Genomic DNA, 24824 nt, shown 5'->3' with positions numbered 1-24824 from the left:
CTTGGCTTCATGATGTCTTTGTCAACTTTTGCAAGTTCCGCTTTGCTGAGAGGCATCTTTTTCTTTTGAAAGAAGACCAGAGATTTGTTGCTTTGTCTTAAAGCCAGTGCACGGTTTCCTGAAGGTCTTTTTGCTTAATGTACTTTTACATGTCAACAGGAGCCACCTGGCTTTATAACGGGGTCTGGGAAATACAATCAATAATATATTTAGAATGTTTCTGAAGCTTCTTGCCGTTTTATTGATATTATAATATACCTGCTACGAGTATGATGAATATTGTACACTAATTGTTTTGATCAGTGATTAATTATATCAGCAGATGTTTGTACATGGTTATAGAGAGTATATGCACATATAAATACCCTCAGTTTGCCATGACTTCTCGAGGGTGTTGCGATATGTGAAGTGTGATTTATTTCCATTGTACCACGCTTTCCATTCGCCTTTTTAATTATTAGTATTATTGGTTGTGGAAAATGAATGAGGTTTAGTTTTGTTTAAAATGTTAACGCCAACAAGCAATTTTTCTCAAATGGGTTGACCCCGGGACATCTCTAAGCGGTTGACCAATCACAACAGAGCCGGCCAGCTAACCAATCAGAGCAGACTGGGCTCTGGTTTCAGACAGAGGGGGAAAAGAGGTGCTGCAGCACAGGCAGTATGAGAGAAATAAAGAGCTTTTTGACCATTAAAGCATGGAGACATGTCCCAGTAGAGACACTACATACTGATATGAAGCTGAAAATGAAGGCCCTGACACACCAAGCAGTCACCAGAGAACTCGCCGACGCCGACTGTTGCGTCGCCGTGTTCTCCTGCGTCTTGGCCATGTGTCGCACTGGAACACACCGCAAAGACTTCAGCCGAGCATGTACGAACTGCGCATGCGTGAGTGGCAATAACTCTCCTTACCAGCAGGCGGCGGTAGTGTGTATTCGTCATTCAAAAGAGGCAACAACCGGAAGACAGAGAAGAAGAACAGACTGCGTGATATAAACAAACAACAAATAGCGTGTGCGTTCCATTTTCACTCTCGTCCATCGAAAACATGTTTCGTGCGGTACTGGAGCTATCAGCCATTGGAGTGTTGCTTGTGGAAGACATTCTCAAGCAACCGTTTCGCTTCTCATGCACTGATTCGCTAGCTGAACAGCCAATCAGAGTGATCTCTTTGTCCGACTGCCTGTGGCCGACGCACGGCCGATTCAACATGTTGAATCGGCCGTGCGTCGGCCATGAAAGGCCAAATAAGGCGTGTCACGGGACACACCAAATTGAGTTTGGGCGACAGGGCACGCTTCGTCGTCCGACTAACGAAAACGGCCGATTTGGGCCTGGTGTGTCAGGGCCTTTAGCATAATAGGGCCCCTTTAAAAGATAGATCTGAGTTATTGTTAAATTTTTATTTTTGTTTTTTTATTTTTATTTTATTTATGAGAAAAAAAAGCATTTGTGAAAATTGGAAAGACTCCCTCTATGCTTACTTCAGATTTAGCCATTGTGTGTTTTCTATGTTTTGAAGAAGCACGCTTTTACATGAGGTTTTGTGGTTTTGCACACGTGATGTCTTAAGTCAGAAATGGCCTTCTTCTGATCCTCCCTCTTCTGCCACTTTTAGAAAATTCTCTTAATACATTTTTTGATGCTCTAGCATCCCACTGAGGGCTTCTTGTTTAAAAAACACCAACAAGAGTCAAGAATGTAAAATAGCCTGCAGGTACTTAATGTATTCCCCTTTTTTCTGTGGGCCTTGTGTAACTGTTACCCCTTTTTGCTACTGCAGTTTTTAAGGATGCATTGAGCACTGATGTTGTTTACCTTCAGTGCCATTGATTACTAAGGGAAAACATAATATTCTGAACAAGGGGAGAATGAAAAGTAAGGGGTTAACTTCTGGAAGAGATGGCAACGTTAAAAAAGATCTAAATCAAAAATGATTTTTAGGAGGTTTGGAGAGAGTTAAGGATGTCAGATGAAGATTTTATATGTGTTGGCTAGCCTTTTCTTTTTAATGTGTCTTTTTTCTTGCATGAATATATCTGCACTTATTGAATAGATTGTACTGTATAAATCTGAATGTACATATTATACTATACATAGGCTTATGGGATGAACTATTCAGGTGCGTGCATGTGAGTGCCACTACGTGTGTACATACAGGAGAAAAGACAGGGATAGGAGACGTTGGCCATACAGAAAATATCAACTTTTTTTAATTTTCTTATTATTTCCGACTGAAGGTGAAAGAATGAGTTACCTTGATATAAATTAAAGCCTAAAAAAAGTTTCTATGTCAGTGCACTTATTGATATCATTTAAAACAAATGATTTCAATTTTTTCTTTGTGTATGTATTATGTGAACTGAAAGAATAGAGATTTGAGATGTGAATATTTATTGCTAAATTAAAGTGTCCTTGCAGTGAATTGGTCTGTGTGCTTTTTACAAAACTCAACATCTGTTCCACCATTACATCACTATACATAAAGAACTCTTACATCAGTTAACTACGAGACTTATGGAACATTAAATATATATAATGAGAAGCAGGCTACTTTGTCGACAAATACAAAGTGATATGATCATTTTTCTTCATTACAATTGCAAATGTTGCATTGTTACGGCCACAGCATTAAAACAGCCGCTGTGGCTCAAGTTGTGACCGGCAACATAGATTTCAGACACCAAACCGGATGGAGTTTACACAAACAATATGGTGTTATTGAACATTTTTTCACACTAACTTAACGGGTACAAGTCTGGAGGACCGGCCAAAAGGAATAAAACACTAAAATAAATACATAAGCTGAACTCAGAAAAAAAAAAACACGAAGCTGGGGTACCAGGTCCTCCATACTAAAACCTCAGCCAAGGAAATAACAGGAAACAGAACCAATTGCTAAGGGCTGCTATACTAAAAGGCAGCAGTGTCCAGCCGAGTCAGAGGGTGCGTCTCACTTCTCTTATTTTTCATTTCCTCGCTCCTCGGGCTCGGTATCACCGGAAGTTGATTTGTCTGCGCCATCTTGAGTACCGTCCCAGTGGCCTTATTTTTGCCGGAGGACCGAGGATCGAGGAGTGATAAGGGAGGAGCGATAATCGAGGTCCCCGGCCGGAAGTCCCCGGAGTTGGGGACTGGCTTCAGTAGAAGCTGCTGGGAGTCTTCGCCGACACCTCCTCATCTCCGTCGCTCCCATGTTTTTTTTTGTGTTGCCATAAGCTAGTCTCTCTCCGTTTGTGCGCTGGGCTAATGCTAATGCTAATAATGCTAATGCATTAAGGGACGGGGAAAAGTACTCCGGTGTGAAAGCGCCAATAGCCGCTTTCACACCAAGTACTTTGCCGTACTTAGTTCCCAGCACTTAGTACCCCCATGGAACTAAAGAGCCGATCGCGTTCACACCGGAATAAGTTCCCTGACGGAAGATTACGCAAATGAAGCCGCTGACGTCACTTCTTCTTCTTCTGCTTTGGGTTTGCTGGCAGGCCGCAAACAACTTCACAGCGTTTACTGCCACCCAGGGGCGGACTGGGACAACAATTCAGCCCTGGAAACTGACCCAGTCCGGCCACATGAAATGCCAAGGGGGGGGTGGCATCAGAACAAAAATACAGTAGCCTACTATTAGTTATTAGAAATCAGCTGTTTATTAGGCTGCAGTTTATGCAGTTCAAGGGATAATTTTCACCTAAAGAGGGAGGACACTCCTCAGCTGTCTTAAACACATGGGACATCGTAAAACAGTAAACACACAAACATACAGTATAGGCTACTATTAGTTATTAGAAATCAGCTGTTTATTAGGCTGCATTTATGCAGTTCAAGGGATAATTCTCACCCACCTCTTGCTCTTGCCCTGCACTTATATGTGCCAGTTGAGCTGGTTCTTCCACCAGCTCAACTCTCTGTCCCTCATCATGAACGCAGGCTGGCTGTATATCTGAACTCGCGCCCTCATCATTCTCTTCATCATCTTGCACTTGTTCTAAGCTGCTGATGATAGTGCTTGTAGCAGCGCTTCTGCCAAAAAGGTCTGTCAATTTGCGACATTTATATGCTTCACCTGCGAGTGACTTCCCCTTTTTTTCTCTTGCCTTCTCGGTCCCACCTTTTTCTTTTAGTTTTCTTTGATTTTTATCCATGTTTTTTCATTCTCCCTGGTCGTTTCTCAATGTCTAGTAAACCTGCTAGAGCCACTATTTCATTTCTCTAGCAGGCACTGAAAAGGGGGGAAAAGTTCTCATGAACTAAGTTCTCTTTTTGGTGTGAACGCAAAATCCCAGGAACTATCGGAACTAAACGGGAAAAGTACGGGGAAAAGTACTCCCGTGTGAAAGCGCCTATTGCTTTTTTGTCGTTTCCGTGTCGGCCTCGTGTGGCCGAACCGTCTATCTGATAGAGAACTGTACCAGATACGACCGTTTTCGTCCTTGTGTGGCAAGGGTCTGAGGGTCTTTCCTCTGCGAGGAGGACCAGGCCTGATGGAGGAGGACCAGACCTGATGGAGGAGCCCATGCTGGGCATAGCTGATACCAACTGCACAGGCCTAGTCTGTCACTTTATTTATTTATTTTATACATTTAATAGGTTTACACCTTCTGTCCATATGTGCTTTTTATTTAAAACATTTTTGATTAACTTTTGGTTCACATTTCAATAAATTGAATTTGTATTTGCCCTCCTTTTGTCCATTATTCTTTCTGAAAAATGTTAGATTACACATTCACATCTGACTGAAGATTGGCCCCATTTATTTGTGACGTTGCAAACTCTGCGGTACAAGGTACATGTGATGTGAAGCTCATAAAGTGAGGCAAATAGAAATAATCAGCTGATGGTGTAGATGTGGAAATAGGTGCATTCGATCAGCTGACTGTGTTTTTCGCCACACTTTATAAGCCTGACAATAACCACACCTTCTCTGAGGTGCAGCGTCACAAACAAATGATGGTCCTGATAGACTACACAAATATTCGGTGTGCAGAACTTTGTTTTCACAAGAAAAGTGTAGTTTATTAGTGAATGTCCTGTACTGGTCTTAAAATCTCATAACATCAGCTTTTAATTTTCCTCTTGGATGTTCTTCTTGACCCTCAGAGAAGGAGAAAATGTTGAATCTAAAAGAAATTACAGGAAACATAAAACATATTATTGCAGGACAAGTGTGTTATTTATGAAAGAGGTGTGTTTGTGTTTTTAGGGGCTGTAGATATAATTATTTTGTAATTGTAATGTTTTTTTGTTATTTCAACAGTGAGCTACAAAGACAATCAGATTATGAATGAACAGTATGAAATTCATCAACATTGAAATATGTTTTATTATCAAAATAATATTTAACTGTTATCAAAACTTAGTGCAACTGTAGAAGCTTGCTCTGCTCTTACTCTGAAATAATAACTTTTACCACGTTTTTTACAGACAATATTGAGAGATAAATAGCAGTTCTCACTAGTGTTAAATATCTTTGCCTTCAATACATTACATTAGAAAGCTGACAGTCATATTGCTTGTTAACATCTGAATGTAACCCTTTGCATGGAAAAACCCCTCAACTTCACTGATGTGTAGGTGATCTAGTATTTAGTATTGTTTAATGGAATGTATATCAGTGTATTAAAGTCAATACTTCATTTATTTAAACCAATATCTTTCTTGATTCTTTGTACAGTATGAAAAAAGAGTCTTTGTACCTGTGCTGAAGTTCACTGCTGTGAGGAGTCCAGTTCTGTCTCTCACTCTGGACCCTTTAAACAAACTGATATATATGTAAAGTACCATGTGTACAAACAATATAACTTATTCTCTTCTGTTGAACATGTTGGCTTGTGTATTGCCCGAGTCAGGGTCCTATTTATTTTACTGTAACTTTGGAAGAACAAATTAAATGCAATGAATAAGCTTAATTTGAACTGAAGCATAACGTCTGATCTAATATTTTTAACAAATCATCCCCAAAGCATTGACTAGGCTATTCATCGTCCTTAAATGCAGGCATTAAGTTACATGTTCACATTCTACAGCCACAATTAGTCGGTTTCACAAGTGTAATGAAAATCAAATAAATAGTAAGCATTGGTATTACCAATTTGTATTTATTTCCCGAACTTCATGCGACAATACATTTTTATTACACAGGGCGTTGCCCGTACATTTATGATTGGTTGAGACTAGATGGAGAGTAACCTTGGTTTAGACTTTGGCTCTCTCTCGTTGGTGCACAGACTCAGACAGTCTCTTGGCAACACAACCTTCCAATCAGCATTCGGCCGGCCTGTGGAAGTCCCTCCCTACTCTGTCGCCATCATACGTAATTTGTTTTCACTAACGTTTCTACAGTTATAGTGGAAAACCTTCATAATGCTGCTTCCTAGCTATACGTGGGAGTGAAGCTCCCATACAACTCATGGCCCGAGCGATGTCCTGTTTATGAATAACTCTTTGTATTCTTCCAGTGTCTGCACCTGACCTTGCTACTCTGTATTGCAGGCTAAAACTTCCCTTCTGTTCAGAAACTAGACAAATGTTAAACAAGTACAAACCACAGACTGTCTGTGTCATGGCGAATACAGTCGCTGGTTTATTTATGTCTGTATAGGCCGTTGTTGTGAGTGTGTGGACGGTCGGAGCATATACAACGTTAGCTTAGCCGATCTCCATTCAGAAAACACGCATTTTAAAGGTTTTTCGCCTGCCGTCTGGTCTGCACACTTGTCACAGCATTAATTCATGGTTTTTACTAACCGGTATCAGTATGTTGTTACTTCGGCATCATTTTGAAAACGTGTATTACAATTAAATCACGGTAAAATATGTTCATTTTGTTGTAGTTGTAGCCACTCACGTCACTAGTTTAGCATATTCAGCCCGGTTGTTGGCTCGGAAAGAACCACGATTTTGGAGGGCCAGAAAAACTATGAAAAGGTACCCGTTAGCCGGAACTACCCCTAGTGGAAACGGGCTGGGTTTGGCACGGCACTCTTAAACCATGCTACGCGCTGCAGTGGAAATGTGTCCCACATTAGGGAGTGTCCCACATTAGGGCAACTCACCCTACTTTGTAGTATTTATTTCTTTATACATAGTTCTATCATCTATTTAAAAATATGTATTGTTGTTATTTATTATTGATACATATTATAGCAAAAAAGGCACACATTTTACACACTTATTTCACATTTTCCTCATAAATAATTGATGTTAATAGGCATGTTTATACTATAAGAAAATGTATCGTATCACATTTACCCCAGATCAATAAAGTTTTTTGTTTTTTTCACAGGCTTTGGTAATACAAAAAAAGACAAATAAATAGAAACAATAATCATTATAACAATTACTTAATTCATGCATTATAACATAATCATATCATTTTTACAATTAAATGTGTCATTGACTTTTTCACTAACGCCTCCACAGCATTTATTTATTGTTCCATACATTTTTCCTGTATTGATGTATTTATTCGTGTGTTTCTGTATTTGTATAGATTTATTTTAATTATTTACGTTCTTATACGTTATGTCATTTCCGTTCTCCATACACAGCCGATCCTGCTGCAGTTACATGACTTGAACAGGCGTACGTGGGGACTACTTTCTGGGAGTAAACGTGCGGGACGTGGTGTGAACACTTCCAGGGTTGTGCTTCGGTCGTGAGAAAACTAAGATGGCGTCTCGTCAAGAAAGATAGGATGGCTTGAAGAGAGTGATGATGTTGGTCGAGGAAATTATTGATAAAGACATTAAGTGATAAAGTTTGAGACTTTCGTCCACCAGCAAACAAACCTCCGCGATCCAGAGCGGAGTTATATGGAGAACTGAGGCTGGAAAACGTTCAACTTTTAGCTAGCAGTGTTAGCTAGCCAACTGGACCCGTTTTATTTCCAGCGTTCATCACAACAACAGAGGAAGGAGAGCGACCAGCAGCCCTGTCATTACCCGGGACATCGAGGTGTCTTCGGGTCAGTGTAACCGAGACATTGTTGTGCAAGTGGGGTCACATACACTGGGCTTTACTTCATATTAATAACTAACGGTCGCTGGTTGTTAGCCTACAGGCTAGGTTAGCTTGTTTGCTGTCACATTGCTGAGTTTTGTTAGCCACCTAAATGCTAGTTACCTTTAACCATGGGAGGCCTCGATGCTAACGGTAGCTGAGAGCGGCGTTATCGCGATAGAAAAAGAAACAGGTTTTTATGGGGCAACACAGTTAAAGAAGATCAATCATAAGAAAAGGACCAAGAGCTTTTAATAAAACTAATATAACAATAACATATAGCAATATGTACATGAAATATAGCTATAATACCCGTACAAATATAATATTTATAAATAATAATATAGCTGAACAATAGACACAATTCATGATGGAATAGAAATTAATGTCACCAAGCTTACACAACCCAACAATTACAGTTTAAACATTTTTTTAATTATTTAGTTATGGCGGTTCCTGGTGTGTAATGTTAGTTTTAACACCAGTTTCCCCAAGTTTAAACCTACATTTGATAGCTAGGTTAGCTCGTTTTTTCTGTTACATTGATTTATTTTTTTACCCACCTAACGCTGGTTACCTATCCATTGTTTTTAGGGGGATTAACATTATCTGTCTAGGGACTACAGATGAAAAATGGCCTCTTGGCTAACTCTTGCACATTTACAGAAATGTTTCTTAATGTGCACTGTCCCTGTTAAATACATTTAAAGAGAGGCGATAAGTGGAAGGCCTCGATGCTAACGTTATCGCGATAGCTGAACAATAGACACAATTCATGATGGAATATAATTGAAAGTCACCAAGCTAACACAATATAACAATAACATTTCAAACATGTTCTCAATTATTTTTGTTTTGGCTGTTCCTGGTGTGTAATGTTACCCCTAGTTTAGTAGCTAGTAGTGAGCTAACACTTGCCATCTTGTGTATAATTGAGTAATAATAACAAGACGTTAATCGACATATAATATAAGTATTAGCTTTCTGCTATCGAGTGGTTGTGCATTTGTTGTAATTTGTCCCTTTTTTAAAGCGAATTAATTAATCTAGTCCATCCCACTTGCGAGTGGTGATGCCTTCATGGCCTTCTAGGGTTCATGGCATCCACGCCATTGTTTGTCTGAAGGCCTTTAAAGAATCCGACACATGAGGACATTTTACTCCCAGAATGAGATTGTTTGAAAGAACCACGATATTTATTCAATAATGCCTCCTTAAAAGACACTTATATTAAGACTTTGATGCAAACGCATTACATGGAAAAAATGCTTTTGGCTCAAGTGGATACAGAAATGTAGCAGTCACTTCTGTATTTAATTAATTTGATTGTTGCTCTTTACATTGACTCTTAAAGCATCACTTACACCTTTTGCCCCTCTGCCACCCTGGGCCTTGTTGATTCAGCAGAGCATGGCGTTTGTTTTGTTGTGTCGGATGTTGGGGGAGGGGTCTTTAAGAAGGGCCACACCAAAAATCCATATCCTGGGATTATCCAGGTCGCTTGTTGTTGGATATTGTGTTCAGTTTTGGAGGAAATGATCAACTATGAAACATGCAAAGGAACTAAGTGCTAGATATATTTAAAGAGGACAATGTTACTGTGCAGTGCTAAACCAGGAAGTGGTGAGAGAGAAGTAAACACATGCAGTGAACTTTTGTAGGAGCTGTACAATATGATTTTTATTGTTTTTACATACACGTGTAAAACATGTTAACCTTTTGACCTTTAAAAAAAAAAAAAGCTTTAGTTTCCAGTTATTGGGAATGTGTCATTTCTGAAGACAAAATATCAACCAGTGAACATTTTATTAGAAAGTTTCACATAGCTTTGTGTACCTAATGGTTCTCTACAAATGATAAACAAGACTTTCATACATAAAATGCTCTCTGTGATGCTGTGTGTATACCCATCAGTGAGTCTGCTGCAGTTTATTAACTTGTTTTGACTTGTCCGTCTTCAGGGCAATGGAAGGGGAAGAGTTTGTTCCTCCTCCGGAGTGTCCAGTGTTTGAGCCGTCATGGGAGGAGTTTCAGGATCCTCTGGGCTACATCGCCAAGATACGTCCAATCGCAGAGAAGTCTGGAATCTGCAAAATCCGACCTCCACAAGTAAATATTTGTTCATTGCATTATGTTTTCTTCAATGCCATGCCAACTGCTGCTCTATTGGCGCTTTTCCACTGCAGGGCCTCGCTCGGCTTAGTGCTGTATGGCTAGGCCTTGTTAGGTCAGGCTCACTTCATGCTGCGTTTCCATTACAGTTTAGGAACTGGGGTAGTATCTATAGTAACGCAGTGTAGGCGGAGCCGTGACGTCATCTTCAATGCGAAACACAAAACCAACATCAGCCGTTAGCTGTTAGCCCTCAGAGCTCACAGCTCCTCATATCTGTTCAGAAACTAGACAAAAGTTAAACAAGTACAAACCACAGACTGCCTGTGTCATGGTGAATACAGTCGCTGGTTTATTTATGTCTGTATAGGCCGTTGTTGTGAGTTTGGACGGTCGGAGCATATACAACGTTAGCTTAGCTGATCTCCATTTAGAAAACACGCATTTTAAAAGGTTTTTCCCCTGCCGTCTGTCTGCAGACTTGTCAAAGCATTAATTCATGGTTTTTACTAACCGGTATCAGTATGTTGTTACTTCGGCATCATTTTGAAACGTGTATTACAATTAAATCACGGTAAAATATGTTCATTTTGTTGTAGTTGCCAGCGATTCTCTCACTAGTTTAGCATACTACTCAGCCCGGTTGTTGGCCCGGAAAGAACCTCGATTTTGGAGAGCCAGAAAAACTGTGAAAAAGTACCCGCTAGCCGGAACTACGCCTAGTGGAAACGTAACCAAAAACGGGCCCGGCACGGCACGCTTAAACCGTGCTCCGCGCTGTAGTGGAAATGCGCCATAAGTGTGACATCTGTAGCATGCAGTGTTGACCATGCTGACATTATGTACAACGTCAACAAAGTTAATCAGATCAAGTGACTTCTTCCCAGGGTTGAGTTGATTATAATTCAGCAGCGTAAATGTGTAGGATGTTCACACAAAATAAGATATAAAACGATTAAACGGCTATAGTAAATAACTTTCTTTATACATACTATTATGCTCAGTTACATTAATGTTTCATCAATGTTTTGTTTCTAACTGTAAATACATTACATTGTTACAAGAGTGACATTACAGGAGAGAATAGAGAGGGTTACTGGAGGAAAAATGCAAATGTGTCACCATTTATCATTTTTAGGGCTTCGTGGATATAATCGTGCAGTTATGCAGATTGTGCTTTTACTACTAAATGTTCATCACCTTGCCGACGCTCTAGTTGTTTCCATGATCTTGTAGAAATGTTGATTTACTAATCAGTGTATGCCTTGAATTGTTGATAGTGTGATACTGCTCTTAAGTAGGGAACCATGACCTTGTTCTTGAGCCTGAAAGCCAGAGTTAAGCCAAAACTTAAGCTCACTATCTCTTTAGTCTCCGTTGTCCTTGTATATTTGGGTTAGTTTAAGTAAGCACCCTGAATGACAGTGATCCCAATTGAAGCAGCAATTAGACAAGTTGTTTTAGCATTTTGTTCCACACGTTTTTAATAGAGTGGTGCAGGGATGACGTATTTACCCGGAAGTAAGCTGCTGGTTCCCTCGACAAAAAGCGATGGGATTTCTCCATAGGATTTTGGAAAATATCTCGAAATAAGATCTGTGGAAAACGAACATGTTAGATAAATGCACGTTTTGTTCAGCCGGATAATCGCCACATGTCTACCCTACTTTTATCATTTTCGAATCATAAATCTAATCGCCAGAAGCAAAATGCTAACGTTATGCTATAAAGGAACTACAGCAGGGTCGCTGCTTCAACGTCACGCCAACTTATGATCCATATTCAAACATACAGATTCTAAATTGTACAAGTTGAAGCGTTTTGCAGGAGGCAGGTACTTGCTTTCAAGCAGAACAGGGCAAACAAACTCAGAGGAGTGTTTAACACAAACACTTAAAATAGTAGATAAGAAATCAGTTAATTCTCATCATTGCCCAATACTCACAAAATACAACTTGTTGAGCTGGGAAAATGTAATGAGATATGCAAATGCTTGCCTCATGTACAAAATAATACACAGCCTTACCTCACCTCCACTCAGACATTTTATCACCATACGCACACCTGTAACGAGGTCAACAAGAGCTGCAACAAGAGGAGATTGCGTTGTTCCATTTAAGGAAGAGTTCATTCAGCCAATCTTCATTTTCTTTTAAAGCTGCACAACAGTGGAACTCAATCCCAGTAACGATTAGAGAACGATTAAATCTAATTTTAAATACATGGTTAGTGGAAAATCAGCTCTGTCAACACTGACACAATCTGCACTTTACAACGCTCTGTTTGTACACATGTGCCTTGACCTGTTGCTATCTGTCTGCTTTGTGAATATGTATTTTTGTTTTGTTTTATGTTTTTATCATTATATAAGCATCTATGTTGAATGTTGTTTTACTGATTGTATTTACCTGTCATTTGAAGTGACATTTTTTTTTTTAGGATGACTTTCAACATCTGTCCAGGGACTGCAGATGAAAAATAGCCTGTTACAGAAATGTTAATCAATGTGCACTGTCCCCGTCAAATAAAAAAATGTTACGTGTTCGGCGTAATGACTTACAACGTCCTCGACAACTTCTGTAGTCCTATTCAGCCACTTGGTAACAACCACGTCAACTCTTCTGTCTTTGCTTTTGTTACAGGACTGGCAACCTCCGTTCTCAGTGGAGCTGGACACCTTTCGCTTCACACCCCGCATCCAGAGGCTTAATGAGCTGGAGGTAAGCTCCTCTCTTTTCCCTTAAAGCTGTACGTTGTTGACAGATGATTGAAGTTGTTGATTGAACTGACCCCACTATTCCTGATGATCCCTCATGCATTTTATTCCAGGCGGAGACCAGAGTGAAGCTGAATTATTTGGACCGCATCGCCAGGTTCTGGGAGGTCCAGGCGTCCTCGTTGAAAATCCCTCATATTGAAAGACGCATCCTTGATCTATTCGCGCTGTCAAGGGTAAACTTGAATTATTTGTTTTAAATAAGTTTGTGTTTGTTGTCATTTTTCTTTCCCTATTTATGGTTTTCTAATCTGGCTTTTTGTCTGCTGCAGATTGTGACGCATGAAGGGGGTTTTGAGATGGTGTGTAAGGAGCGGCGCTGGGCTCGTGTGGCTCAGAGGCTCGGTTACCCTCCGGGGAAGAACATCGGCTCTCTGCTGCGCTCGCACTTCGAGAGGATCGTCTACCCCTTCGAGATGTTCCAGTCTGGCTCCAGCTTGCCGGTACCTATCTACACATTCTCATCTCTCCTTTTTGTAATACTCATCAGTTTATAGATAGCCTTGAGAATGTGTCCATCTGTGGAAAGTAACCTGGTTGCTTTTAGTATATATATTAAGAATAAATACTATTGGGGCATCACACAAATGAAAAACAAGAGGATAGTATCACACGCTTTTAGATTTTTGGTTATTCTTTTACGATTATTGGAAAATAATGACCCTCCCTAATTTTCTTGGCAGATTATAATTTCCTCTCTACTTGGGTTCTATAATTTACAGCATGCACAAATGTCTTTTCAATGGAAAATGTAATTGTATGCTTAGACAAAAATGTAATAAAATACAATATTTGTGTGTATGTACATTTTAAAAATCTATTTATTTAGTGGAGTTGTGCGTGTGTGTTCATATTCGGCACTTTGACTGGTGCATCTCTGAACGTATTGCTGTACATCACCTGTATCTTTCCACGTTTGAATAAAAAGTACATTTTCCACATCATTTCTAGCATTACAAGCCGAAGCACTACGACGGAGAGGAGGTGGATAAAGAGTACAAGCCTCACTCCATCCCGCTGCGACAGTCTGTGCAGCCGTCCAAGATGAGCAGCTACGGACGCAGAGCTAGCCGCTGCCAGCCCGATGTGAGTTACAGCTCCTTCACTTACTCCTTTTCAATACATTTACATACCTGTATGAGCAGGAACCTGACACTGAACTGTACTGGCCACTAAGGATCACATTTCAATTGGCGCCACAGATGATCAGGAAATGTACGTTTTATACACCTGGTTTTTAACCCTTTCGAACCCTAACTTTTGAAAATGTGATTAGTGCAAATATTGTGTTTTTCCAACAGCATACAGTTATTCTATCAGAGCATGTTTCAAAAGTAGGTAAACAAATCTTCACTTTATAGAAAAATAGGTCGAGTAACAATGTAAATACTGCTTAACTAAAATATTGTGTTTGTGTTCGACAGTTTAAAAAAAAAAGTACAGTAGAAACATTTTGTGAGTGATATACACAGGAGGAAAAAGCGTATCATGTTTGTTAACATTGTAAAGTTTTAGGAGCATCTAACTAGGAGCCAAAGGAAAATCATAACGGCGTCCATCATTACAGGCAAACAAAAAGTCGATCAGACCGACGTCTCGAGTGGCTGCTGGATGAAAAATATTCTAGCGTGTTCCTCCATGCTGTCATGTAATCCACTTTCTCCAGTGCTTATCCATGTGCCATGTGCCTGAGTTACATTTACAGGAAGATGTGACGGTGCACTCAGAGCTTCACAACTTTTCCTCTCCATGCCGCCGCTCTGCTTCACGCTGCATTTTCAGCTCTCTGCTCCATGGCTGCCATTGTTTTCTGCTTTGTTTTGGTTCCACTTCCTTCCATCTCGACATACCTGTTTATTTCATATGCCACAACCCATTCCCCCCCCCCCCCCCCCCCCCCCAATATCACCAATACACAAAACCATTATCTCACGCTGGTTACGAGCAGCTTTATTTTCTAAAACCTTCTTCCCATGGTTTTGTTGACCTACTTATTATACATTGGGAACGTAATGCTAACCAGTTCTTTTTTTAATTTATGCTGCTGAAATGCATCTTTTGTTTTGCATATTGTTTTACATGCTGCATTGACGGGAATACAAACTAAAGATTGATGCAGATATTGTTTTTAGTTTCAATGTATTTAGGTGATTCACACAATAGAGCGTCACAGTGACGAGTCCTAAAACCAGGAAGTGAGTCAGCATTTCACCACTTCCTGTTCCCTCGTCTCAGAGCCAATGGGATCTCTCCATAGGATTTAGGAAAATATCTGGAACTAAGGTTTGTGGTTGAAACGCATTGAAGAGACGGATCACGTTTTGTTCTACGACATTAAATCCATCAGCAGTGACCCCACTGGTGATTTCTGAAGAGTTGACGTGTCTGAAAAACGATGGTTGTTACCAAGTGGCTGAATAGGACTACAGAAGTTGTCGAGGCCGTTGTATGTCATCACGTAAACACTCTCGCTAAGTTTGTTTTCCCCGTGTTCTGCTTGAAAGCAAGTACCTGCCTCCTGCAAACTGTTCAAACAAACGCTTCAACTCGTACCATTTAGAATCTGTATGTTTGAATATGGATCTTAAGTTGGCGTGACGTTGAAGCAGCGACCCTGCTGTAGTTCCTTTATAGCATAACGTTAGCATTTTGCTTCTGGCGACTAGATTTACAATTAGAAAATGATAAAAGTAGGGTAGACATGTAGAGATTATCCGGCTGAACAAAACGTGATCCGTCTCTTCAATGTGTGTCAACCACAGACCTTATTTCCAGCTGTTTTCCTAAATCCTATGGAGAAATTGCATTGCGTTTTTGTCGAAGGAACCGGAAGAAGTTTACTTCCGGGTTTCAGGACGCGTCACTGTGGCACTCTATAGGGACACTTTTAAGAAATGGGCTTCTTAATATGAAATCTATTTCCTATTGCTTTATTTTTTTTGTAATAATTGAGCAATTTGTTGAGCATTCTTATCCTTTTAGCTTTAATCATACAAGTATTACATGCAAAAAGTCAGTACAACAAGTATTGTGCATGATGACACACTTGCACGGCAACCATTACATTCTTAACACTTTCACAACCATGTTGCCAAACCTGAAATACTAGAAATATAGTCTCGAACGGTATGCTTTCATAATAGTTGAGGCTACTTACAAAATGAAACTAAACTCATACTTAATATGATGCAACCCCATCTAAAATCCACAATATGTTCTATGGACCGGCATCAGATGTCTCATTACGTGTCCAAGTGTCAGGTGGCTCTCTCCCTCCCTCTCATCTCCCTTTTCCCCTCTTGTCTTAGCTTATTGTTGCTGTTGTTGTCTCCCCCTGCAGGGTCCAGAGGATCTGGCCCCCCATCCTCTCACCACTGGCTCTCAGCTCATCTCTGCGGTACTGCCTCCTCCATCTCCATCTTTTTCCTAAACCACCTCACCCCCTCTGAAGTGTCTACTAAAACCTTTCCATTAACATGCGATCATACTCCCTAAGCCGTTATAGGGTCACACGATTGTTGCAGAAATAAAAGAAACTCTTTGGCATTTAAATTATAGTTTAATTATGTTATTGTCCATTTACAGACTAGAACATGACCACAGCGTTGTAGATTACCACGGCTGTTTTGAATATATGTTGTAAATGAACTGTAGGCCCTATGCTGTCTTATGTTGGACAAAGGCATTCGGAGACTAGTTTCTAGCCAAAAACCCAATCCAATCCGGCAGTGGCTCAGTCAGTAGGGGCTTGGACTGTGAGCCGTAGGGTCGCCGGTTCAAGTCCCCGACCAGACCTAAAATATGGAGTGTGGACTGCTACTTGGAGAGGTCCCAGTTCACCTCCTGCCCTGGTGCCCTTGAGCAAGGCACCGGACACCCCCCTTCCCCCCTCACTCCCATTGCTCCCCGGGTGCTGTACAATAGCTGCCCACTGCTCCTAGTACTAGACTCCTGGTACTAGGATGGGTTAAAAGCAGAGAACACATGTCACTTGTGTGCTCTGCATGTGTGGCCATTACAGAGGGTCTCATCCCTCCCACAGTAATTGGTCTTGAATATAAGATGGACCTTTTATTAATCCCCGTGGGGAAATTCAGTAGTTTAAACAGCAACTGGGTAAGGATACATACATACAAGAATATATTAACGTATTCAGACTTGGAACTAATTGCTGTTGAAGAATCTTTAACTTAACGTTTTCCCGAATTACCAATTGTCTGGTTGTGGGACTGAAGCGCTCTCTTGTCTCTCACCATGCACTTCTCCTGTGGTTGCACTTGGCTTCTGGTTGCTTTGTGGCTGGGCTTTCTGTGTGCTTCCTGCTGTTTCGCCTCGCTCTCTCCGCTCTGCAGCAGCTAACTGTGTGGCTGCATGACTTCTCCTTCGAGTGCACTCACACAGAGGGAACCTCGTAGGTTTTCATTTAACTTGCAGAGCACTGGTCTGCTGATGGGACGGTAATTACAAAAAAGACAGTTGTTCTTTTTTATCACATAATTATTGTTTGCCTCCAAGCTTCTCCAGGTTTGTTTGATTGCCTCTCTAATATCAAGCTCTGTTGATCTGCTTTGTCCGTCCCACTTGTAACAGAGTTTAGGTGCCAGGAAAAAGGTTTATTTACTCAGTCAGAAAATATATAACAATAGGCAGTTATATTTGCACATATGTAATACAGGGAGGAGAGTAAAAACAAACATTAAGCATATTCCATTACTCTCTTTGGAAACATGTTGTGTCTGTCTAGATTTTGGCACTGACAAAGTTGTCATGACATTTATATATAATATGTGTTGTTGTGGGAATAGGATGAATCCTTGGGCTGCATATTAAGGCTATTGCATAGGCAGGGTAGGGGGGATATTCAGAAGATAAACTGTGGCAAAAGGTAAACATCTATGGAAATTATTCCCTGACAAAAAGGACTCGGATTTACACAAAAAAAAGGGGAAAAAATACTTGTGATTTCAGCCCAGCATCACCATATAATCATACTCATAGGCATTGTCCCATTGACAACACCCAAGGTTCTTTCTAACAATTATTATCTCAGAATATTCCAGTCTTTTCTATTACATTTGTCATTTCCTATTATGGTAAACAAAAAGTCTGTTAGTTTCATCCATTATGTATGTTTACCTACATTAGCTCTAATGTGCCGTTATAGCATTCAGACTGCACAAAGACTATTGATTTGTAGAAGCCCAACCTCCCAGATTAGGACTAAACCTCCAGTGTGTGAAATTACCATAAAACCTTTTTAAATGTTTAGAGAACACGTTGTTGTTAAATCTTGCTTTTATGTGCCTTTTTAGATCTCGTGTGCTTATCGAAAGAGATGTTAAGACCTTCTGTGTTTCTGTCTACTTTGCTGTTTACACGTGACTTGTGTGTGAAGTTTGCAATCATATGGCAGACTGAACTAGAGGCCAGAGTGTGGCGCAACAATGAGCACCCCACGCTCTGGGGGGCCAAACGGCTCCGTGTCTACGCCTATACGATCATTTTCTGATTAGGATGCCGCAATAGCCCCGCCTCTCCCCACCTCTCCTGCTCACCCCCGTGTCACCCGCGTCATTGCTGATGTGTTTCGCCAACAACAACAACAACAGTTTTCCGAGTGTTTCGAGCCAGGTCCCGGTATCTCGCAGGACAATGCACCCAGCAGGTGCCTCCAGCCGAAATCTAAAATTCTCCGCTCAAAATGTCGCTTATTGTTTAGGTGTCCTTTGACACTCAGGCAGTCATATCATTAGCTAGAACTAGCTAGATCTGATCGATATGGACATAAACGCGAGTGAAGTCTAATCGGACAGGAGAGAGAGATCAGCTGCTGCTGACGGAGAAAAAGAGCCCTGCCTCTCCCCACCTCTGCTGCTAAATCCACCGCGGAGAATAAACAGAAGGGCAACCATTGAAACCATGCTCGGAAGTCTTGTCCAAGTGTGAGGTGGCTCTCTCCCGGCATATGTACTACAGCGTCTCCAGCGGGTCGAGCGGTCTCATGTGGAAGGACACGTTTCTGGTGCCTATTGCGTGTGGACGGAAGACTTTTTTTGATATCGAATTCGGTTCGTTTGCGTTACCGCTCCCGTGTGGCTCCAGCCTTAGAGAATATGCCCCAGTAATAAAAAAGTAAGAAGAAATGTGACCGGAAACGACTCTGACCAACAAAACAAACGTCAACTATTTAAACACTAAAAATGTCTAATGTCTAAAATGAGGACACTTGCTTGTGACATTGCAAAGGAAAAAAAATGACTTCCCTTTTGGTAATACACATTTAAATGTCTTGAGTAACTCAGCATCAGCTAATGTTAATGCATCAAACTCAAGCAAATAAAAACAACAGTAAAACAGTGGCTATCAAACTTCTTCATAGAAAGATGTGTGTGTATTTTTCAGACTAACTTGTCATTTATAATTGATAGGAAACAAACATTTGTTTTATTAACAAAGGTCTAAATAACAGCCTCTGACTGTATGATTGCAACTGCTGGTAAATATGCGTTTTGTTTTGGTTGTGGGTCTTAACGTTAAATCTTTCACAGTGATCTGAGCTAACTTCTCTTGAGTGTGATCCCTTCTTGTGATGCCATCGCTCCGCCCTCATGCCGAGACCCTCGCTTGGCTCTGTGTGCTGTGGAGAGTAGAGTTGTTGTCCATCTATACTTATACGTCTTTTATGATGAAAATGTCCTTCTACCCACAGCCTGAACCCACAGAGGAGGACATCGAGAAGAACCCAGAGCTGAAGAAGCTGCAGATCTACGGCGCCGGGCCCAAGATGATGGGCCTCGGACTGATGGCGAGGGAGAAAGGCCTCCGAAAGAAAGGTAAGGGGCACAACCACAACATCATTTAACCCTGTTTTTTTTCTTTCACGAAACTGTGTCTCAGGGCTTCTTAAAATTTAAAAACCTATTAATGTGTCATACCCGATTAACGGGAAGAAACTCAGCTAACTGAAGATACGAACCATTTTTACCGAAACAAAACACAAGTCTCACAAGAAGCGTCTAAATGAGCCCTGAGCGGAAAAAATGCTAACACACTTGGCACAGAACTCACGTTAAAATACCCTTATTACTTATCGTATCTGCACAAACAAGATATCGATTAGCAAGCTGAGATTCCACAGATTCTACAGGTATTAGTATCATCACTGAGCGATCAGAACTCGCGGCAAAATGACAACAAAATTAGCTTTACAGGACCAAATCGAAAAATAAGTCTTGCTGTGTTCTGATCAAAAGTTTTGTTCAATGGCATTAAAATGATAAAAACCCTGCTGAAGGTTAATCCATAGGTTAATCCAATGTGTCTGTGTCACTTTTACATGATTTCTGATAATCCATCTTCATATTTATGTCAATAATGGAGATTTCTTATTAGCTGTTAATGATAGCCACCAGAGTGTATCGCAGCTTCCGGTTTTGGGCATTCTGGCTGCGCAGCACTCATTCTGGCTACGCATCACTCATTCACCAATGGGTAATGTTTAGATGGATTTTTAGGAACTTCCCCTCGATTCTATTGGCTCTAACGGTTAAAAAGAGGTGTCAATCATCAAAATCGAACGAGGGGGGCCAGAGATATGGAAGATTCACCCAAATGACCCCAGAAGTGTTTTTTTTTTTTTTAATCTCTCTAAAAAGGTCAAATGTCACTTGTTTTGCATCAATCTTGATACAGGGTACTTATTATATGTTATCGTTTGGATTCCTAAAGCTTTTAGTCTCCGATCCCATCATTCAAGGGTGGTTTTCACTATAAGTCATGTTTTTTCTTTGGACGGACACTATCATTTACATTGTTTTTTACTATGTTCAATCTGAATTTACTTTAAAATGAAAAAACATCTATATTGATTCTGACTTTTCTACTTCCAACTCACAGGTTTATCATTACTTTGAGAAAAAAGATTATTAATTTACCCCTTTTAGAAGTGAAGTTATAGTCATTTGTTCTGGGCATGTCATTTTCGAGCCTGAGACCTGAAAAACAGGCTCGGGCTTAACCGGTTAACCACCATCTCAGACACACAGAGACACACAGAGACACACTTATCACAAGGTCTTTTGTAACAGAGAACTGGAGGCAACAATGCATCATACGTTATTTTTTTGATGCAACTGAAGCAATAACTTCAAGCTCCTCAATTATGTGTCCAGTCTAGTTTTTGTTCTGCGTCCACGCCAGCAAATAGCTGTACCCGGAGGCTTTTATTTTCCGCGTTGTCCATCCCTCCTTCAATGCATTCCTCCCATTCCCACGAACGCCTCGAGGGAATTCATGTGCTTTTGTCACAAACATCTTCTTGGACTCAGTAGTGAAGAGAAGAAGATTTTAGGTGGTCAAAGTCACTATAACTTCATGTCCATCCCTCTCTGTTGACTGTAGAAATGAACAAATAGGATTTTGGTGGACAAAGGACATAACTCAAGTATTCATATGCTAGTTAAGACAATTTCATGCAAATGTCTCATAGGATTGTCGTAGCAATGCAATGCATGTTTTAATGCTTGCGAGCATGACGCCTCCACCAAATAGAGCGTCCTGTTCTGTGTGTTACAGCCACTCTTATAGAGAAACATCAAAGATAATTTACATGACAACACAACAACATGTTGGCCCAGGTGATCACCCTATGGCAGTAGGCAAAACTCAAGACCTACAAAGAACAATGGGATATACAGATAACCCCTATCTTAAATTCCTTCCTCCCTTCCGGTAGTGTCATAAAACCCCCTTCCAAAGACATCTGTTATCATATATACAGTCTATGGTTATCACACATACATTGATATGCCATTCCCAGGGTGCAGCAGTTACATTTCATTAGGATTACACTGTATTAAGCTTTAATACCATCATTGCCATAACAGGATAACATTATGAACTGATGTTTTTGACAGTTTTGAGAAGATATAATTATGACCTTGTTTACAGATTATATTTCAGTTGTGGTTAGTTGACTAAAACACTGGGCATTTGATTCCTATCCTAGTCAATGAAACCTGTGACAATTTGATTAAAGGTCCCATGTCATGCTTTTCCGGTTATTACCCGTCCCCTTGTGTTATGTATCTTTTTCTGCATGTAAACGGTCTGCAAAGTCACAAACCCTCAAAGTACACCCTGTAGGGAGTAAAACTCTAACACAGAAAAGACCTGTCTATGCTGCCCCAGAACGAGTGTGTGTGTGTGTGTGCTCAGGCTGAGTTCCTCGGTGTCTCGCAGACCCCACACAGCAACCAGGAAACGACACCAGTAATCCAGCTCACACTGTCCGCTCTTCGAGCCCCAAAGGGCGGAGCAGCGAGCCCCTCAACGTCCCGCCAACACGGCACCCAGACCCTACGCAGTATTCTCATCTGTTTGTCATTACTGGTGTCATTTTCTGGTTGCTAACAAACGCCATTGAAACACATAATCACTGATGTTCCGCTGTAACAGTGGTGGACTCATCAGAACAGAGTGGGCGAGCTGACCAATCAGAGCACAGTGGGCTCATAGGGAGGGGGGGGGGGGCAGGAGCTCCAACAAGCCGTTTAGGACAGAGAGTGAATACACATACTATACAGAGATGCTGTATGAGAAACCAATGTTAATTTGGAAAATTGCACAATATAAATCTATTCTAGTAGACCTCAACAATGGAATTATGATCAGTAGAAATGGCCATGACATGGGACCTTAAAAGCTGAGTCAATACAAACAGGTTTTAGTCAGATTATATTGAACATTTCACTCGGTCTAATCCAAAATATCAAGTAGTTTCTTTCTCATTTCACCTCATTAAGTAAAGTTGTTTTATATATGTTATGTCTTTCTGACTGGTTGTTTTGTGCTTATGCTTTAGTGACACATGCAGCACACAGAACTGCTGTATTGGGCAAAAAACAGTTACTCATCCTTTGAAATAAAGACCGTTTTTCATTTTATTTTCACGTTAACAATATTGCATGTTGTGATAACTGACTGCCCAATCTAAACACTCCTCGCTCCTCCCTTTTTTAGACGAGCCGCCTCAAACCATAAAGGAAAGCGTGTCTCCTGCTCCCGGTGATACTTCGGTCAAAACAGAGACACTAGAGCCTCAGGAGGAGAAGAAGAGTGACGGGAGCACATCGAGCCCACAACCCCCTCCTCAGACTGTCCCCGTTAAGGCTGAAGTGAAGACGGAAGAACCAGGAGAGGAAGAGGAGGAGGAGGAAGGAGGAGGGAAAGGGAAGGGGAAATATGAGGAAGGAGCCGTAGCAAAAGGACCTTTTCCCAAAATGAAAATGAGGCTCCGAGGCAACCTCAACAACCCGCAGTGTGTAAGTAAAATGATTATATCAACATTCAATATCAATATAACATTTGCGCTTCAGATGACGAGGTGAGGGCCCACTGCGTGTAGGGAGGGTCTGTCTACCTACATTAAGAATGCTAAGTATTAGAGCTGCACGATTTGGGGAAATAATCTAATTGTGATTTTTCTGACAGATATTGCGATTCCATTTGCGATATTTGTTTTTAAGCGACCCAACGGAAGTTTATTGTAAAATGCAGCCATATCTCCGCCTAGGAAGGTCGTATCAACGTGCTCCCGTCTCTAGCACCCCCGCAGCCCGAGCTACGAGTGAAAGAACTAAACTTACATGAAGCTTCCGTTGGGTTGCTTTAAAGTCAAGCTTCAGTTTCAGATTCACCCTGTAATAGATGTGAAACATGTGATGGAGCATTACTAACCTGACTCAGATGCTTTGTTTCACCAAAGCATCAGGAAAGCTCCATTGGAAGCCATTTGGAAAAGGGCAGGCACTTTCAAAAATACTTGGCAGGTGATTAGATCAATCTGTCTATCACCTTCTATCATGGGCCACTTCTGATTGGTTAACAATGGCTGGTACATGTGGAGCACAGCGATTCTGATTGGTGTGGATGACTGACGCACAAGAAGAACAAAACAATTAAAAAAAACCTACCTTGCATAACTGCTTGAACCCGTATGGCACAATACAACTCAGTACATTTTTGGTCATTACGTCAATGTTATTCCCTTTCTTTAGTAGAATTGTATAAATTGGAAAGCTAACTAGGTAATCAGCTCATGCGTGGTGAACTGCGTGTTAGAAAAGATGAGATCTCAGACTGGCTTACCTGTACGTCAATCAAGTGGCAAATGCCATAGTAGTATTTCAACGCCATGCGATCTCCCAACACTACCTTTGCGATCGACCGACGTATTGGCCACCCCTGGTATAGATCATAAACACCAATAGGGAAAAACAGGGCTGTGACGGTGTGTATTTGTATATATGTATTAACTAGATGAGACGGTACAGTTTGAATCAAAATCCTTGATTCAAGGTGTACACATTCAGGTCTTTTATGTCACTTTGAGTTGTCATAATATTCCATCTGATATTAAAACATTTATTTTTTATAACAATTTACCTCTAAAACTTCAGGGAAATTTGGTAGCTTAACAAAATGAAGAAGGGCGCCTACATTACACAAAAAGGGTTTTAATGCCATCTTTTAAATGTGCCTAGAATACATATTTTAAACATTTTCCTCACTTGTTCAAAGGTGGACTCTTTTGTGTGTCGGATGTGTGGTCGAGGAGACGATGACGAGAAACTGTTACCGTGTGACGGCTGCGACGATAACTACCACACCTTCTGCCTGCTGCCCCCCCCTCACTGATCTTCCTAAAGGCAACTGGAAATGCCCAAAATGTGTCGCAGAGGTGAGTAAAAATGTTCCCCACGCCTATAACACACTTTTTGCTGGGTTTCTTTTAACCACAAGGACTAATTTAACGTTTAAGTTGAGACGCGGCAGGCAAAAACATCGTTTTTCATGCACTGGTCAATTTTGAGATTTTGTGCTATTTTGATTCCATAACATGTTTTCTTTCAGGCTTTTGGAAGGAAAACGTACA

The 24824-nt window shown here is 40.8% G+C and overlaps 1 protein-coding gene across 1 annotated transcript in view; it reads left to right on the top strand.

Moving 5' to 3' along the window:
- Positions 1 to 7640: 7640 nt before the first annotated feature.
- kdm5c (lysine (K)-specific demethylase 5C) overlaps positions 7641 to 24824 on the top strand; it is a 39065-nt gene continuing 21881 nt past the window's right edge. The window contains 11 exon segments of the mRNA XM_034124156.1: positions 7641 to 7966; positions 9963 to 10110; positions 12756 to 12833; positions 12943 to 13065; positions 13162 to 13332; positions 13841 to 13975; positions 16230 to 16286; positions 19599 to 19722; positions 22910 to 23211; positions 24470 to 24571; positions 24573 to 24629. Coding sequence (XP_033980047.1) covers positions 9967 to 10110; positions 12756 to 12833; positions 12943 to 13065; positions 13162 to 13332; positions 13841 to 13975; positions 16230 to 16286; positions 19599 to 19722; positions 22910 to 23211; positions 24470 to 24571; positions 24573 to 24629 — 1293 coding nt within the window. The 5' untranslated portion in view covers positions 7641 to 7966; positions 9963 to 9966.

The sequence above is a fragment of the Trematomus bernacchii genome, unplaced genomic scaffold (assembly GCF_902827165.1).
Source record: "Trematomus bernacchii unplaced genomic scaffold, fTreBer1.1, whole genome shotgun sequence".
Classification (NCBI taxonomy): domain Eukaryota; kingdom Metazoa; phylum Chordata; class Actinopteri; order Perciformes; family Nototheniidae; genus Trematomus; species Trematomus bernacchii.
The sequence above is the reverse complement of the archived record's forward strand: the minus strand, read 5'-3'. Positions and strand labels throughout refer to the sequence as shown.